Source organism: Coregonus lavaretus (genome assembly GCF_964263955.1).
Source record: "Coregonus lavaretus genome assembly, chromosome: 23".
NCBI lineage: Eukaryota > Metazoa > Chordata > Actinopteri > Salmoniformes > Salmonidae > Coregonus > Coregonus lavaretus.
Window position 1 is genome coordinate 1,549,717 of NC_140010.1, and position 17,019 is coordinate 1,566,735.

Below are 17,019 nucleotides of genomic sequence, written 5' to 3' on the forward strand. Positions count from 1 at the left end.
ATGGTGAAGGAGGAAGTAGAGGGAGGAGATGGTGAAGGGGGAAGTAGAGGGAGGAGATGGTGAAGGAGGAGATGGTGAAGGGGGAAGTAGAGGGAGGAGATGGTGAAGGAGGAGATGGTGAAGGAGAAAGTAGAGGGAGGAGATGGTGAAGGGGGAAGTAGAGGAAGGAGATGGTGAAGGAGGAAGTAGAGGGAGGAGATGGTGAAGGAGGAAGTAGAGGGAGGAGATGGTGAAGGAGGAAGTAGAGGGAGGAGATGGTGAAGGAGGAAGTAGATGGTGAAGGAGGAGATGGTGAAGGAGGAAGTAGAGGGAGGAGATGGTGAAGGAGGAAGTAGAGGGAGGAGATGGTGAAGGAGGAAGGAGATGGTGAAGGAGGAGATGGTGAAGGAGGAAGTAGAGGGAGGAGATGTGAAGGAGGAAGTAGAGGGAGGAGATGGTGAAGGAGGAAGTAGATGGTGAAGGAGGAGATGGTGAAGGAGGAAGTAGAGGGAGGAGATGTGAAGGAGGAAGTAGAGGGAGGAGATGGTGAAGGGGGAAGTAGAGGGAGGAGATGGTGAAGGAGGAGATGGTGAAGGAGGAGATGGTGAAGGAGGAAGTAGAGGGAGGAGATGGTGAAGGAGGAAGTAGAGGGAGGAGATGGTGAAGGAGGAAGTAGAGGGAGGAGATGGTGAAGGAGGAGATGGTGAAGGAGGAGATGGTGAAGGAGGAAGTAGAGGGAGGAGATGGTGAAGGAGGAAGTAGAGGGAGGAGATGGTGAAGGAGGAAGTAGAGGGAGGAGATGGTGAAGGAGGAGATGGTGAAGGAGGAGATGGTGAAGGAGGAAGTAGAGGGAGGAGATGGTGAAGGAGGAAGTAGATGGTGAAGGAGGAAGTAGATGGTGAAGGAGGAGATGGTGAAGGAGGAAGTAGATGGTGAAGGAGGAGATGGTGAAGGAGGAAGTAGAGGGAGGAGATGTGAAGGAGGAAGTAGAGGGAGGAGATGGTGAAGGGGGGAAGTAGAGGAAGGAAAGAAACAAAGAAACAAAAAAAACAGTGTTTAAAGAAGTCTCTCTCCCGGTCAGCAGTTCGGCAGCTACTTAGACAGTGCTCTACCGGAGGACGGACAACACAGACCTGAGGGGCGGTGCGGTGACGTGGGAAGAAAAGAGTGCACGTGAGGAGGAGTGCATGGCAGAAGAGTACACGTGTGACATGCAGAAGCAGAAGCGGCTGTAGAAGCCACTGGTGTGAGCTGAGACTGAACAAGCTGCTGTTATGAGACTGGCATCGGTTGGTGCGTCTGGTGGCATTGTCAGTGGCAATCTGTGGTTTGATGAGTAAGGCCAGTTATACAATTAGTTTAGCCTGGATACCAATCTGTTTCTGCTCTCTAATATAGCCTGGATACCAGTCTGTTTCTGCTCTCTAATATAGCCTGGATACCAGTCTGTTTCTGGTCTCTTTAATATAGCCTGGATACCAGTCTGTTTCTGGTCTCTTTAATATAGCCTGGATACCAGTCTGTTTCTGCTCTCTAATATAGCCTGGATACCAGTCTGTTTCTGCTCTCTAATATAGCCTGGGTACCAGTCTGTTTCTGCTCTCTAATATAGCCTGGATACCAGTCTGTTTCTGCTCTCTAATATAGCCTGGGTACCAGTCTGTTTCTGCTCTCTAATATAGCCTGGATACCAGTCTGTTTCTGCTCTCTAATATAGCCTGGATACCAGTCTGTTTCTGCTCTCTAATATAGCCTGGGTACCAGTCTGTTTCTGCTCTCTAATATAGCCTGGATACCAGTCTGTTTCTGCTCTCTAATATAGCCTGGATACCAGTCTGTTTCTGCTCTCTAATATAGCCTGGATACCAGTCTGTTTCTGCTCTCTAATATAGCCTGGATACCAGTCTGTTTCTGCTCTCTAATATAGCCTGGATACCAGTCTGTTTCTGCTCTCTAATATAGCCTGGGTACCAGTCTGTTTCTGCTCTCTAATATAGCCTGGGACCAGGCTACAGATAGTTAGTAAGAAGCTGCCAACTTGGAACACTGTAAATGTAAAATTCAGCAAATGCTGAATGACATTTGTGAAATTTGAATGATATGTGTGTTCAGTGTGTGTTTGTGTGTGTGTGTTCAGTGTGTGTGTGTGTGTTCAGTGTGTGTGTGTGTTCAGTGTGTGTGTGTGTGTTCAGTGTGTGTGTGTGTTCAGTGTGTGTGTGTGTGTGTGTGTTCCGTGTGTGTGTGTGTGTTCCGTGTGTGTGTGTGTGTGTTCCGTGTGTGTGTGTGTGTGTTCCGTGTGTGTGTGTGTGTGTTCCGTGTGTGTGTGTGTGTGTGTGTTCAGTGTGTGTGTGTGTGTTCTCAGTGTGTGTGTGTGTGTTCTCAGTGTGTGTGTGTGTGTGTTCTCAGTGTGTGTGTGTGTTCTCAGTGTGTGTGTGTGTGTTCTCAGTGTGTGTGTGTTCAGTGTGTGTGTGTGTGTGTTCTCAGTGTGTGTGTGTGTGTTCAGTGTGTGTGTGTGTGTGTGTTCTCAGTGTGTGTGTGTGTTCAGTGTGTGTGTGTGTGTTCAGTGTGTGTGTGTGTGTTCAGTGTGTGTGTGTGTTCAGTGTGTGTTCAGTGTGTGTGTGTTCAGTGTGTGTTCAGTGTGTGTGTGTGTGTTCTCAGTGTGTGTGTGTGTGTTCTCAGTGTGTGTGTGTGTTCTCAGTGTGTGTTCAGTGTGTGTTCAGTGTGTGTTCAGTGTGTGTTCAGTGTGTGTGTGTGTGTTCAGTGTGTGTGTGTGTTCAGTGTGTGTGTGTGTTCAGTGTGTGTGTGTGTTCAGTGTGTGTGTGTGTGTGTTCAGTGTGTGTGTGTTCAGTGTGTGTGTGTGTGTTCTCAGTGTGTGTGTGTGTGTTCTCAGTGTGTGTGTGTGTTCTCAGTGTGTGTTCAGTGTGTGTTCAGTGTGTGTTCAGTGTGTGTGTGTGTTCAGTGTGTGTGTGTGTTCAGTGTGTTCAGTGTGTGTGTGTGTTCAGTGTGTGTGTGTGTGTTCAGTGTGTGTGTGTGTTCAGTGTGTGTGTGTGTTCAGTGTGTGTTCAGTGTGTGTGTGTGTGTGTTCAGTGTGTGTGTGTGTTCAGTGTGTGTGTGTGTGTGTTCAGTGTGTGTGTTCAGTGTGTGTGTGTGTTCAGTGTGTGTTCAGTGTGTGTTCAGTGTGTGTGTGTGTGTGTGTTCAGTGTGTGTGTGTTCAGTGTGTGTGTGTGTGTTCTCAGTGTGTGTGTGTGTGTTCTCAGTGTGTGTGTGTGTTCTCAGTGTGTGTTCAGTGTGTGTTCAGTGTGTGTGTGTGTTCAGTGTGTGTGTGTGTTCAGTGTGTGTGTGTGTTCAGTGTGTGTGTGTGTTCAGTGTGTGTGTGTGTGTTCAGTGTGTGTTCAGTGTGTGTGTGTGTGTGTTCAGTGTGTGTGTGTGTGTGTGTGTGTGTTCAGTGTGTGTGTGTGTGTGTGTGTGTGTGTGTTCAGTGTGTGTGTGTGTGTGTGTGTGTGTGTGTGTGTGTGTGTGTGTGTGTGTGTTCAGTGTGTGTGTGTGTGTGTGTGTTCAGTGTGTGTGTGTGTGTGTGTGTGTGTGTTCAGTGTGTGTGTGTGTGTGTGTGTTCAGTGTGTGTATGTGTTCAGTGTGTGTGTGTGTGTGTGTTCAGTGTGTGTCCAGTGTGTGTCCAGTGTGTGTCCAGTGTGTAGTGTGTGTGTTCAGTGTGTGTTCAGTGTGTGTATGTGTCCCCAGTGTGTGTGTGTCTCCAGTGTGTCTCCTACCTGGTTTTTGGTCTGCTGCGCTGCCTTGTCTCTGCTGCTGGACTGTAGGAGGGTCTCACTGGGGACTGGACCAATAGGAGTGGGCTGAGGACAGAGGTTAAAGGTCATCATTAACTAAACAGCCAATAGGAGTGGGCTGAGGGAAAAGGAGGAGGGGTCATAAGAGCAGGGTAATGTCCCAAATCACACCCTGTAATTCCATATTCATAGTGCACTACGATTGGCTAGTCAAGAATAGTACTGAGGGGTAATACTAGGGTTAGGACTGAGGGGTTAGGGTTAGGGCTGAGGGGTTAGGGTTAGGACAGAATAATACTAGGGTTAGGACTGAGGGGTTAGGGTTAGGGCTGAGGGATAATACTAGGGTTAGGACTGAGGGGTAATACTAGGGTTAGAGCTGAGGGATAATACTAGGGTTAGGGCTGAGGGATAATACTAGGGTTAGGACTGAGGGATAATACTAGGGTTAGGACTGAGGGATAATACTAGGGTTAGGACTGAGGGATAATACTAGGGTTAGGACTGAGGGATAATACTAGGGTTAGGGCTGAGGGATAATACTAGGGTTAGGGCTGAGGGATAATACTAGGGTTAGGACTGAGGGATAATACTAGGGTTAGGGCTGAGGGATAATACTAGGGTTAGGGCTGAGGGATAATACTAGGGTTAGGACTGAGGGATAATACTAGGTTAGGACTGAGGGATAATACTAGGGTTAGGGCTGAGGGATAATACTAGGGTTAGGGCTGAGGGATAATACTAGGGTTAGGGCTGAGGGATAATACTAGGGTTAGGGCTGAGGGATAATACTAGGGTTAGGGCTGAGGGATAATACTAGGGTTAGGACTGAGGGATAATACTAGGGTTAGGACTGAGGGATAATACTAGGGTTAGGGCTGAGGGATAATACTAGGGTTAGGACTGAGGGGTTAGGGTTAGGGCTGAGGGATAATACTAGGGTTAGGACTGAGGGATAATACTAGGGTTAGGACTGAGGCGTTAGGGTTAGGACTGAGGGATAATACTAGGGTTAGGACTGAGGGATAATACTAGGGTTAGGACTGAGGGATAATACTAGGGTTAGGACTGAGGGATAATACTAGGGTTAGGGCTGAGGGATAATACTAGGGTTAGGGCTGAGGGATAATACTAGGGTTAGGGCTGAGGGATAATACTAGGGTTAGGGCTGAGGGATAATACTAGTGTTAGGACTGAGGGATAATACTAGGGTTAGGGCTGAGGGATAATACTAGGGTTAGGACTGAGGGATAATACTAGGGTTAGGACTGAGGGATAATACTAGGGTTAGGACTGAGGGATAATACTAGGGTTAGGACTGAGGGATAATACTAGGGTTAGGACTGAGGGGTAATACTAGGGTTAGGACTGAGGGATAATACTAGGGTTAGGGCTGAGGGATAATACTAGGGTTAGGACTGAGGGACAATACTAGGGTTAGGGCTGAGGGATAATACTAGGGTTAGGGCTGAGGGATAATACTAGGGTTAGGACTGAGGGATAATACTAGGTTAGGACTGAGGGATAATACTAGGGTTAGGACTGAGGGGTTAGGGTTAGGACTGAGGGATAATACTAGGGTTAGGACTGAGGGGTTAGGGTTAGGACTGAGGGATAATACTAGGGTTAGGACTGAGGGATAATACTAGGGTTAGGGCTGAGGGATAATACTAGGGTTAGGGCTGAGGGATAATACTAGGGTTAGGACTGAGGGATAATACTAGGGTTAGGACTGAGGGATAATACTAGGGTTAGGACTGAGGGATAATACTAGGTTAGGACTGAGGGATAATACTAGGGTTAGGACTGAGGGATAATACTAGGGTTAGGGCTGAGGGATAATACTAGGGTTAGGACTGAGGGATAATACTAGGGTTAGGACTGAGGGATAATACTAGGTTAGGACTGAGAGATAATACTAGGGTTAGGACTGAGGGATAATACTAGGGTTAGGGCTGAGGGATAATACTAGGGTTAGGACTGAGGGATAATACTAGGGTTAGGACTGAGGGATAATACTAGGGTTAGGGCTGAGGGATAATACTAGGGTTAGGACTGAGGGGTTAGAGTTAGGACTGAGGGGTTAGGGTTAGGACTGAGGGATAATACTAGGGTTAGGACTGAGGGATAATACTAGGGTTAGGGCTGAGGGATAATACTAGGGTTAGGACTGAGGGATAATACTAGGGTTAGGACTGAGGGATAATACTAGGGTTAGGACTGAGGGGTTAGTGTTAGGGCTGAGGGATAATACTAGGGTTAGGGCTGAGGGATAATACTAGGGTTAGGGCTGAGGGATAATACTAGGGTTAGGGCTGAGGGATAATACTAGGGTTAGGACTGAGGGATAATACTAGGGTTAGGACTGAGGGATAATACTAGGGTTAGGACTGAGGGATAATACTAGGGTTAGGACTGAGGGATAATACTAGGGTTAGGGCTGAGGGATAATACTAGGTTAGGACTGAGGGATAATACTAGTGTTAGGGCTGAGGGATAATACTAGGGTTAGGACTGAGGGATAATACTAGGGTTAGGACTGAGGGATAATAATAGGGTTAGGGCTGAGGGATAATACTAGGGTTAGGGCTGAGGGATAATACTAGGGTTAGGGCTGAGGGATAATACTAGGGTTAGGGCTGAGGGATAATACTAGGGTTAGGACTGAGGGATAATACTAGGGTTAGGACTGAGGGATAATACTAGGGTTAGGACTGAGGGATAATACTAGGGTTAGGACTGAGGGATAATACTAGGGTTAGGACTGAGGGATAATACTAGGGTTAGGACTGAGGGATAATACTAGGGTTAGGACTGAGGGATAATACTAGGGTTAGGACTGAGGGATAATACTAGGGTTAGGACTGAGGGATAATACTAGGGTTAGGGCTGAGGGATAATACTAGGGTTAGGACTGAGGGATAATACTAGGGTTAGGACTGAGGGATAATACTAGGTTAGGACTGAGGGATAATACTAGGGTTAGGACTGAGGGATAATACTAGGGTTAGGGCTGAGGGATAATACTAGGGTTAGGACTGAGGGGTTAGGGTTAGGACTGAGGGGTTAGGGTTAGGGCTGAGTGATAATACTAGGGTTAGGACTGAGGGATAATACTAGGGTTAGGGCTGAGGGATAATACTAGGGTTAGGACTGAGGGATAATACTAGGGTTAGGACTGAGGGATAATACTAGGGTTAGGACTGAGGGGTAATACTAGGGTTAGGACTGAGGGGTAATACTAGGGTTAGGGCTGAGGGATAATACTAGGGTTAGGACTGAGGGATAATACTAGGGTTAGGACTGAGGGATAATACTAGGGTTAGGGCTGAGGGATAATACTAGGGTTAGGACTGAGGGATAATACTAGGGTTAGGGCTGAGGGATAATACTAGGGTTAGGACTGAGGGATAATACTAGGGTTAGGACTGAGGGATAATACTAGGGTTAGGGCTGAGGGGTTAGGGTTAGGACTGAGGGATAATACTAGGGTTAGGACTGAGGGATAATACTAGGGTTAGGGCTGAGGGATAATACTAGGGTTAGGACTGAGGGATAATACTAGGGTTAGGACTGAGGGATAATACTAGGGTTAGGACTGAGGGATAATACTAGGGTTAGGGCTGAGGGATAATACTAGGGTTAGGACTGAGGGATAATACTAGGGTTAGGGCTGAGGGATAATACTAGGGTTAGGACTGAGGGATAATACTAGGGTTAGGACTGAGGGATAATACTAGGGTTAGGACTGAGGGGTAATACTAGGGTTAGGACTGAGGGATAATACTAGGGTTAGGGCTGAGGGATAATACTAGGGTTAGGGCTGAGGGATAATACTAGGGTTAGGGCTGAGGGATAATACTAGGGTTAGGACTGAGGGATAATACTAGTGTTAGGGCTGAGGGATAATACTAGGGTTAGGACTGAGGGGTTAGGGTTAGGACTGAGGGGTTAGGGTTAGGACTGAGGGATAATACTAGGGTTAGGGCTGAGGGATAATACTAGGGTTAGGACTGAGGGATAATACTAGGGTTAGGGCTGAGGGATAATACTAGGGTTAGGGCTGAGGGATAATACTAGGGTTAGGACTGAGGGATAATACTAGGGTTAGGACTGAGGGATAATACTAGGGTTAGGACTGAGGGATAATACTAGGGTTAGGACTGAGGGATAATACTAGGGTTAGGACTGAGGGGTTAGGGTTATATTAGGGACTGACCAGTGGCTTGCCGACCCAGTCGTACTCATAGTCAAAGACGTAGCCGTTCCTATCGAAGAGGTCAGTGAAGAGTTTCCGTAAGTAGTCGTAGTCCGGCTTCTCAAAGAAGTCCAGCCGCCGCACATAACGCAGGTAGGTGGCCATCTCTTCTACAGGGAGACACATTAAATACAAGGAGACACACATTAAATACAGGAAGGAACACAAATCCCTGTTCCTGTTGCGTCATGCTGCGTCATGCTGATGAGTCAGGATTTGGTGTAAGCAGCATGAGTCCATGACCCCATCCTGCCTGGTGTCAACGGTACAGGGTGGTGGTGGTGGTGTGGGGAATGTTTTCCTGGTACACGTTAGGTCCCTTGATACCAAAGGGGGTTCCCGACCCGGTACTAAACAGGATGATAGACACAGACCTGGGAAGCTCTCACACAGCACCTCGATGGGCGTGGCTCTCTTGGTGTCCCCTATCTTCTGATAGCGCTCCTTCAGAGTGTCTGCCTGGAGAGGAAGGAGGGAGGGAGGGAGGGAGGAAGGAAGGAAGGGAGAGAGAGAGAGAGAGAGAGGGAGACAGAGAGAGGGAGAGAGAGAGAGAGAGAGAGAAAAAGAGAGAGAGAGAGAGAGGGAGAGAGAGAGAGAGAGAGAGAGAGAGAGAAAAAGAGAGAGAGAGAGAGAGGGAGAGAGAAAAAGAGAGAGAGAGAGAGAGGGAGAGAGAGAGAGAGAGAGAGAGAGAGAGAGAGAGAGAGAGAGAGAGAGAGAGAGAGAGAGAGAGAGAGAGAGAGACAGAGAGAGAGAGAGAGAGAGACAGAGAGAGAGAGAGAGAGAGAGACAGAGAGAGGGAGACAGAGAGAGAGAGACAGAGCGAGAGAGACAGACTTCATTGCCTGTTGGGTATTTTTAATTCTGTTAAAGGGCAAACAGACCAATCAGGGAATTGTGATGGGTAACTTTTGATATAGGTGTCACAACAGACAACTTTCTCTCTGAACAATGTAATGTGAAGTCCGTCTCAGTGATGTGCATAGAGACATGTGACTGGCGGCTGTGTGACTGGCGGCTGTGTGACTGGCGGCTGTGTGACTGGCGGCTGTGTGACTGGCGGCTGTGTGACTGGCGGCTGTGTGACTGGCGGCTGTGTGTCTGGCGGCTGTGTGACTGGCGGCTGTGTGACTGACGGCTGTGTGACTGGCGGCTGTGTGTCTGGCGGCTGTGTGTCTGGCGGCTGTGTGACTGTCTGGACTGATAAGACAGACAGGACACCACAGCTACTGTCATACACAACCTGATCAACAGTAACTAGCTGGACCATTGATCAACAGTAACTAGCTGGACCATTGATCAACAGTAACTAGCTGGACCATTGATCAACAGTAACTAGCTGGACCATTGATCAACAGTAACTAGCTGGACCATTGATCAACTGTAACTAGCTGGACCTTTGATCAACAGTAACTAGCTGGACCTTTGATCAACTGATCAAGAGTAACGAGCTGGTTCCTAACCTTAAGGTGCGAGTTCCTACCTTCAGGCCTTGCCAGGGCAGACTGCCTCGCAGGAAGTACATGAACATGTGACCTAGAGCTTCCAGGTCGTCTCTCCTGCTTTGTTCTACAGAGAAACAGGAAACAAAACACAGTTTCAGAGACACACACACACACACCTTCACACACACACCGTTTCAAACAAAGCAAATCACTGATGTTGACAATCCTAACTGTTGAACCAGATAAATAGACCAATCCATAAAACAGTTCCATAATTAGCCACCCTGATTCAACGACTGATGTAGAAAATGTAATGCATTAGGGCTGTTTTCTCAGATCCAGGTTACCTACTCCTGGACTAAAAACACTTTCAATTGAGTTTCTGTGAAACCGACATTTTTAGACCTCTAAGAGTAATGAAGTTTGGATTGGGGATTTCAACGAGGACAAACATGGTTGGATCAGAAAAGGCATCCATTGATTTAACATGACAATATTTAAAATCTGCCTTAAAAAGGGACATTTTCAAAAATGTTCAAATTCATATTCATCATCTACAACACCACCCCAACATCAACATATGTGAAAATGGAGCGTTTCTATGTTTTGTAGTAAAACAGATAGGAGATAAGTGTTCCCAATGACATCATCAGCCAATTAGTTGACAATTAGTAGGCAATGCCTCCTCATAACTTGTTAAAATCACATGATGCACACCGATGATGTCATTGGAAACGCTCATCTTCCTCCATCTTTGTCATGTAAATTATTTTTGGGTCTTTCTTGTAAAATATATTATATCCATGGGATCACCTGGATAATACAGAATACATCAAATCAGGCTGTTTTTTTATTTTACCTTTATTTAACCAGGCAAGTCAGTTAAAAACAAATTATTATTTACAATGACGGCCTACACCGGCCAAACCCGGACGACACTGGGCCAATTGTGCGCCGCCCTATGGGACTCCCAATCACGGCCGGTTGTGATACAGCCTGGAATCGAACCAGGGGGTCTATAGTGACGCCTCGAGCACTGATATGCAGTGTGCCTTAGACTACTGCGCCACTCGGTCGCCAGTGGGTTTACCTTTGCCCAGGTGAGTACTGATGCTCATGTCGTGCCCATCAGGCTCCTTACCTTTGCCCAGGTGAGTATTGATGCTCATGTAGTGCCCATCAGGCTCCTTACCTTTGCCCAGGTGAGTATTGATGCTCATGTAGTGCCCATCAGGCTCCTTACCTTTGCCCAGGTGAGTATTGATGCTCATGTAGTGCCCATCAGGCTCCTTACCTTTGCCCAGGTGAGTATTGATGCTCATGTAGTGCCCATCAGGCTCCTTACCTTTGCCCAGGTGAGTATTGATGCTCATGTAGTGCCCATCAGGCTCCTTACCTTTGCCCAGGTGAGTACTGATGCTCATGTAGTGCCCATCAGGCTCCTTTACCTTTGCCCAGGTGAGTATTGATGCTCATGTAGTGCCCATCAGGCTCCTTACCTTTGCCCAGGTGAGTACTGATGCTCATGTAGTGCCCATCAGGCTCCTTACCTTTGCCCAGGTGAGTATTGATGCTCATGTAGTGCCCATCAGGCTCCTTACCTTTGCCCAGGTGAGTATTGATGCTCATGTAGTGCCCATCAGGCTCCTTACCTTTGCCCAGGTGAGTATTGATGCTCATGTAGTGCCCATCAGGCTCCTTACCTTTGCCCAGGTGAGTATTGATGCTCATGTAGCGTGCGGTGCCAGTCAGGCTCTTGTGCTCCCTGTAGGGGATGTGTTTCTTGGTCTCTGGGTCGATGTACTCTTTGGCCAGGCCGAAGTCGATGATGTGGATGGTGTGCTGGCGCTTGCTGCCGGGCCGGCCAACCAGGAAGTTCTCTGGCTTCACGTCCCGGTAGATCAAACTCCTGGTTTGGACGAACTCCATCCGCGTGATCTGGGGGAGAACACCAAGAGGTTCAGTTGGTCGCCAGTGGGTTTGATTCCCAGGACCACCCGTAAAAATCTACGTAAAATGTATGCACGCTTTGGATAAATGGCATATATATATACACAGAGCGAGAGAGAGTGAGAGCGAGAGAGAAAGAGAGAGTGATACAGTGGCAAGAAAAAGTTTGTGAACACTTTGGAATTACTTAGATTTCTGCATAAATTGGTCATAAAATGTGATCTGATCTTCAGTCAAAACAAACACAGTGTGCTTAAACTAATAACACACATATTATTGTTTTTTTCTTGTCTATATTGAATACATCATTTAAACATTCACAGTGTAGGTTGGAAAAAGTATGTGAACCCCGTAGGCTAATGACTTCTCCGAAAGCTAATTGGAGGCAGGAGTCAGCTGACCTGGAGTCCAACCAATGAGACGAGATCGGAGATGTTGATTAGAGGTGCCCTGCCCTATAAAAAAAAACACTCACAAAAATGTGAGTTCGCTGTTCACAAGAAGCCTTGCCTGATGTGAACCATGCCTCGAACAAAAGAGATCTCAGAAGACCTAAGATTAAGAATGGTTGACTTGCATAAAGCTGGAAAGCGTTTCAAAAGTATCTCTAAAAGCCTTGATGTTCATCAGTCCACGGTAAGACAAATTGTCTGTAAATGGAGAAAGTTCAGCACTGTTGCTACTCTCCCTAGGAGCGGCCGTCCTGCAGAGACGACTGCAAGAGCACAGCGCAGAACGCTCAACGAGGTTAAGAAGAATCCTAGAGTCAGCTAAAGACTTACAGAAATCTCTGGAACACGCTAACATCTCTGCTGACGAGTCTACGATACGTAAAACACTAAACAAGAATGGTGTTCATGGGAGGACACCACGGAAGAAGACACTGATGTCCAAAAAAAACATTGCTGCACGTCTGAAGTTCGCAAAAGAGCACCTGGATGTTCCACAGCGCTACTGGCAAAATATTCTGTGGACAGATAATAATAATAATATGCCATTTAGCAGACGCTTTTATCCAAAGCGACTTACAGTCATGTGTGCATACATTTTTACATATGGGTGGTCACGGGGATCGAACCCACTACCCTGGTGTTACAAGCGCCATGCTCTACCAATTGAGCTACAGAGGTACCCGATGAAACTAAAGTTGAGTTGTTTGGAAGGAAGGAACACAACATTATGTGTGGAGAAAAAAAGGCACAGCACACCAACATCAAAACCTCATCCCAACTGTAAAGTATGGTGGAGGGAGCGTCATGGTTTGGGGCTGCTTTGCTGCCTCAGGGCCTGGACAGCTTGCTATCGTCAACGGAAAAATGAATTTCCAAGTTAATCAAGACATTCTGAAGGAGAATGTCAGGCTATCTGTCCTCCAATTGAAGCTCAACAGAAGTTGGGTGATGCAACAGGACAACGACCCAAAACCCAGAAGTAAATCAACAACGGAATGGCTTCAACAGAAGAAAATACGCCTTCTGGAGTGGCCCAGTCAGAGTTCTGACCTCAACCCCATTGAGATGCTGTGGCATGACCTCGAGAGCGGTTCACACCAGACATCCCAAGAATATTGCTGAACTGAAACGGGTTTTGTGAAGAGGAATGTTCCATAATTCCTCCTGACCGTTGTTCAGGTCTGATCCGCAACTACAGAAAACGTTTGGTCGAGGTTATTGCTGCCAAAGGAGGGTCAACCAGTTATTAAATCCAAGGCTTCATATCCTTTTCCCACCATGCACTGTGAATGTTTACACGGTTTGTTCAATAAAGACATGAAAACGTATCATTGTTTGTGTGTTATTAGTTTTAGCACACTGTGGTTGTCTATTGTTTTGACTTAGATCAAGATCAGACCAAATGTTATGACCAATTTATGCAGAAATCCAGGTAATTCCAAAGGGTTCACATACTTTTTCTTGCCACTGTATATAACGAGACACCGATTCAGAGACCGACAGAGAGGTGAAGTGAAACAGTGTGTGTATTTGTACCAGCTGAATGGCGATCATGAGGACGGTCTTGAGGGAGAAGGTTCTGTCACACAGATCGAACAGGTCTTCCAGACTAGGACCCAGTAGCTCCAGAACCATGGCATTATACTTCCCACAGGGCCCAAAGTAGAACACCTGGGGGACGCCCTCTGGGGAGGGAGAGAGACAGAATACAGAAACTGGGGGGAAAACACCTGGGGGACGCCCTCTGGGGAGGGAGAGAGACAGAATACAGAAACTGGGGGGAAAACACCTGGGGGACGCCCTCTGGGGAGGGAGAGAGACAGAATACAGAAACTGGGGGGAAAACACCTGGGGGACGCCCTCTGGGGAGGGAGAGAGACAGAATACAGAACACCTGGGGGACGCCCTCTGGGGAGGGAGAGAGACAGAATACAGAAAACCTGGGGGACGCCCTCTGGGGAGGGAGAGAGACAGAATACAGAAACTGGGGGGAGAACACCTGGGGGACGCCCTCTGGGGAGGGAGAGAGACAGAATACAGAACACCTGGGGGACGCCCTCTGGGGAGGGAGAGAGACAGAATACAGAACACCTGGGGGACGCCCTCTGGGGAGGGAGAGAGACAGAATACAGAACACCTGGGGGACGCCCTCTGGGGAGGGAGAGAGACAGAATACAGAACACCTGGGGGACGCCCTCTGGGGAGGGAGAGAGACAGAATACAGAACACCTGGGGGACGCCCTCTGGGGAGGGAGAGAGACAGAATACAGAAACTGGGGGGAGAACACCTGGGGGACGCCCTCTGGGGAGGGAGAGAGACAGAATACAGAAACTGGGGGGAAAACACCTGGGGGACGCCCTCTGGGGAGGGACAGTCACCAGTAACTCTCCACTATAACAGGCTGAGGGACAGTCACCGGGTGCTCTCCACTATAACAGGCTGAGGGACAGTCACCAGTAACTCTCCACTATAACAGGCTGAGGGACAGTCACCGGGTGCTCTCCACTATAACAGGCTGAGGGACAGTCACCAGTAACTCTCCACTATAACAGGCTGAGGGACAGTCACCAGGTGCTCTCCACTATAACAGGCTGAGGGACAGTCACCAGGTGCTCTCCACTATAACAGGCTGAGGGACAGTCACCAGTCACCAGGTGCTCTCCACTACAACAGGCTGAGGGACAGTCACCAGTCACCAGGTACTCTCCACTACAACATGCTGAGGGACAGTCACCAGTCACCAGGTGCTCTCCACTACAACATGCTGAGGGACAGTCACCAGGTGCTCTCCACTATAACAGGCTGAGGGACAGTCACCAGGTGCTCTCCACTATAACAGGCTGAGGGACAGTCACCAGGTGCTCTCCACTATAACAGGCTGAGGGACAGTCACCAGTCACCAGGTGCTCTCCACTATAACAGGCTGAGGGACAGTCACCAGGTGCTCTCCACTACAACAGGCTGAGGGACAGTCACCAGGTGCTCTCCACTATAACAGCCTGAGGGACAGTCACCAGGTGCTCTCCACTATAACAGGCTGAGGGACAGTCACCAGGTGATCTCCACTATAACAGGCTGAGGGACAGTCACCAGTCACCAGGTGCTCTCCACTATAACAGGCTGAGGGACAGTCACCAGGTGCTCTCCACTATAACAGGCTGAGGGACAGTCACCAGGCGCTCTCCACTACAACAGGCTGAGGGACAGTCACCAGGTGCTCTCCACTATAACAGGCTGAGGGACAGTCACCAGGCGCTCTCCACTATAACAGGCTGAGGGACAGTCACCAGGTGCTCTCCACTATAACAGGCTGAGGGACAGTCACCAGGCGCTCTCCACTATAAAAGGCTGAGGGACAGTCACCAGGTGCTCTCCACTATAACAGGCTGAGGGACAGTCACCAGGTGCTCTCCACTATAACAGGCTGAGGGACAGTCACCAGTCACCAGGTGCTCTCCACTATAACAGGCTGAAGGACAGTCACCAGTCACCAGGTGCTCTCCACTATAACAGGCTGAGGGACAGTCACCAGGTGCTCTCCACTACAACAGGCTGAGGGACAGTCACCAGTCACCAGGTGCTCTCCACTATAACAGGCTGAGGTAGTGTCACCAGGTGCTCTCAACTACAACAGGCTGAGGTACAGTCACCAGGTGCTCTCCACTATAACAGGCTGAGGGACAGTCACCAGTCACCAGGTGCTCTCCACTACAACAGGCTGAGGGACAGTCACCAGGTGCTCTCCACTATAACAGGCTGAGGGACAGTCACCAGTCACCAGGTGCTCTCCACTATAACAGGCTGAGGGACAGTCACCAGTCACCAGGTGCTCTCCACTATAACAGGCTGAGGGACAGTCACCAGGTGCTCTCCACTACAACAGGCTGAGGGACAGTCACCAGTCACCAGGTGCTCTCCACTATAACAGGCTGAGGTAGTGTCACCAGGTGCTCTCCACTACAACAGGCTGAGGGACAGTCACCAGGTGCTCTCCACTATAACAGGCTGAGGGAGAGTCACCAGTCACCAGGTGCTCTCCACTATAACAGGCTGAGGGACAGTCACCAGGTGCTCTCCACTACAACAGGCTGAGGGACAGTCACCAGTCACCAGGTGCTCTCCTCTATAACAGGCTGAGGGACAGTCACCAGTCACCAGGTGCTCTCCACTACAACAGGCTGAGGGACAGTCACCAGTCACCAGGTGCTCTCCACTATAACAGGCTGAGGGACAGTCACCAGTCACCAGGTGCTCTCCACTATAACAGGCTGAGGTACAGTCACCAGTCACCAGGTGCTCTCCACTACAACAGGCTGAGGTACAGTCACCAGGTGCTCTCCACTATAACAGGCTGAGGGACAGTCACCAGGTGCTCTCCACTACAACAGGCTGAGGGACAGTCACCAGGTGCTCTCCTCTACAACAGGCTGAGGTAGTGTCACCAGGTGCTCTCCACTATAACAGGCTGAGGGACAGTCACCAGTCACCAGGTGCTCTCCACTATAACAGGCTGAGGTAGAGTCACCAGGTGCTCTCCACTACAACAGGCTGAGGTAGAGTCACCAGGTGCTCTCCACTACAACAGGCTGAGGGACAGTCACCAGGTGCTCTCCACTATAACAGGCTGAGGGACAGTCACCAGTCACCAGGTGCTCTCCTCTATAACAGGCTGAGGTAGAGTCACCAGGTGCTCTCCACTATAACAGGCTGAGGGACAGTCACCAGATGCTCTCCACTATAACAGGCTGAGGTACAGTAACCACATACTCTCCACTATAACAGGCTGAGGGACAGTCACCAGTCACCAGGTGCTCTCCACTATAACAGGCTGAGGGACAGTCACCAGTCACCAGGTGCTCTCCACTATAACAGGCTGAGGGACAGTCACCAGTCACCAGGTGCTCTCCACTATAACAGGCTGAGGTATAGTCACCAGGTGCTCTCCTCTACAACAGGCTGAGGTAGAGTCACCAGGTGCTCTCCTCTACAACAGGCTGAGGTAGAGTCACCAGGTGCTCTCCTCAATAACAGGCTGAGGGACAGTCACCAGGTGCTCTCCACTACAACAGGCTGAGGGACAGTCACCAGGTGCTCTCCACTATAACAGGCTGAGGTAGAGTCACCAGTCACTCTCCACTATAACAGGCTGAGG

General features: G+C 48.8%; 1 protein-coding gene across 6 annotated transcripts in view; it reads right to left on the reverse strand.

The window, feature by feature from the left end:
- Window positions 1-17,019, reverse strand: part of LOC311099109 (casein kinase I-like) — a 59,385-nt gene that overhangs the window by 8,356 nt on the left and 34,010 nt on the right. For 4 of the 6 annotated variants that reach the window (XM_084139744.1, XM_084139741.1, XM_084139742.1 and 1 more), the window contains exons 4-9: window positions 13,403-13,551; window positions 11,168-11,402; window positions 9,503-9,588; window positions 8,397-8,481; window positions 7,984-8,132; window positions 3,747-3,830 (exon numbers count right to left, since the gene is read on the reverse strand). In XM_084139744.1, coding sequence (XP_083995870.1) covers window positions 3,747-3,830; window positions 7,984-8,132; window positions 8,397-8,481; window positions 9,503-9,588; window positions 11,168-11,402; window positions 13,403-13,551 — 788 coding nt within the window. The remainder of the gene's footprint in view (window positions 1-3,746; window positions 3,831-7,983; window positions 8,133-8,396; window positions 8,482-9,502; window positions 9,589-11,167; window positions 11,403-13,402; window positions 13,552-17,019) is intronic. The other 2 variants (XM_084139745.1, XM_084139743.1) reach the window with 1 other exon arrangement.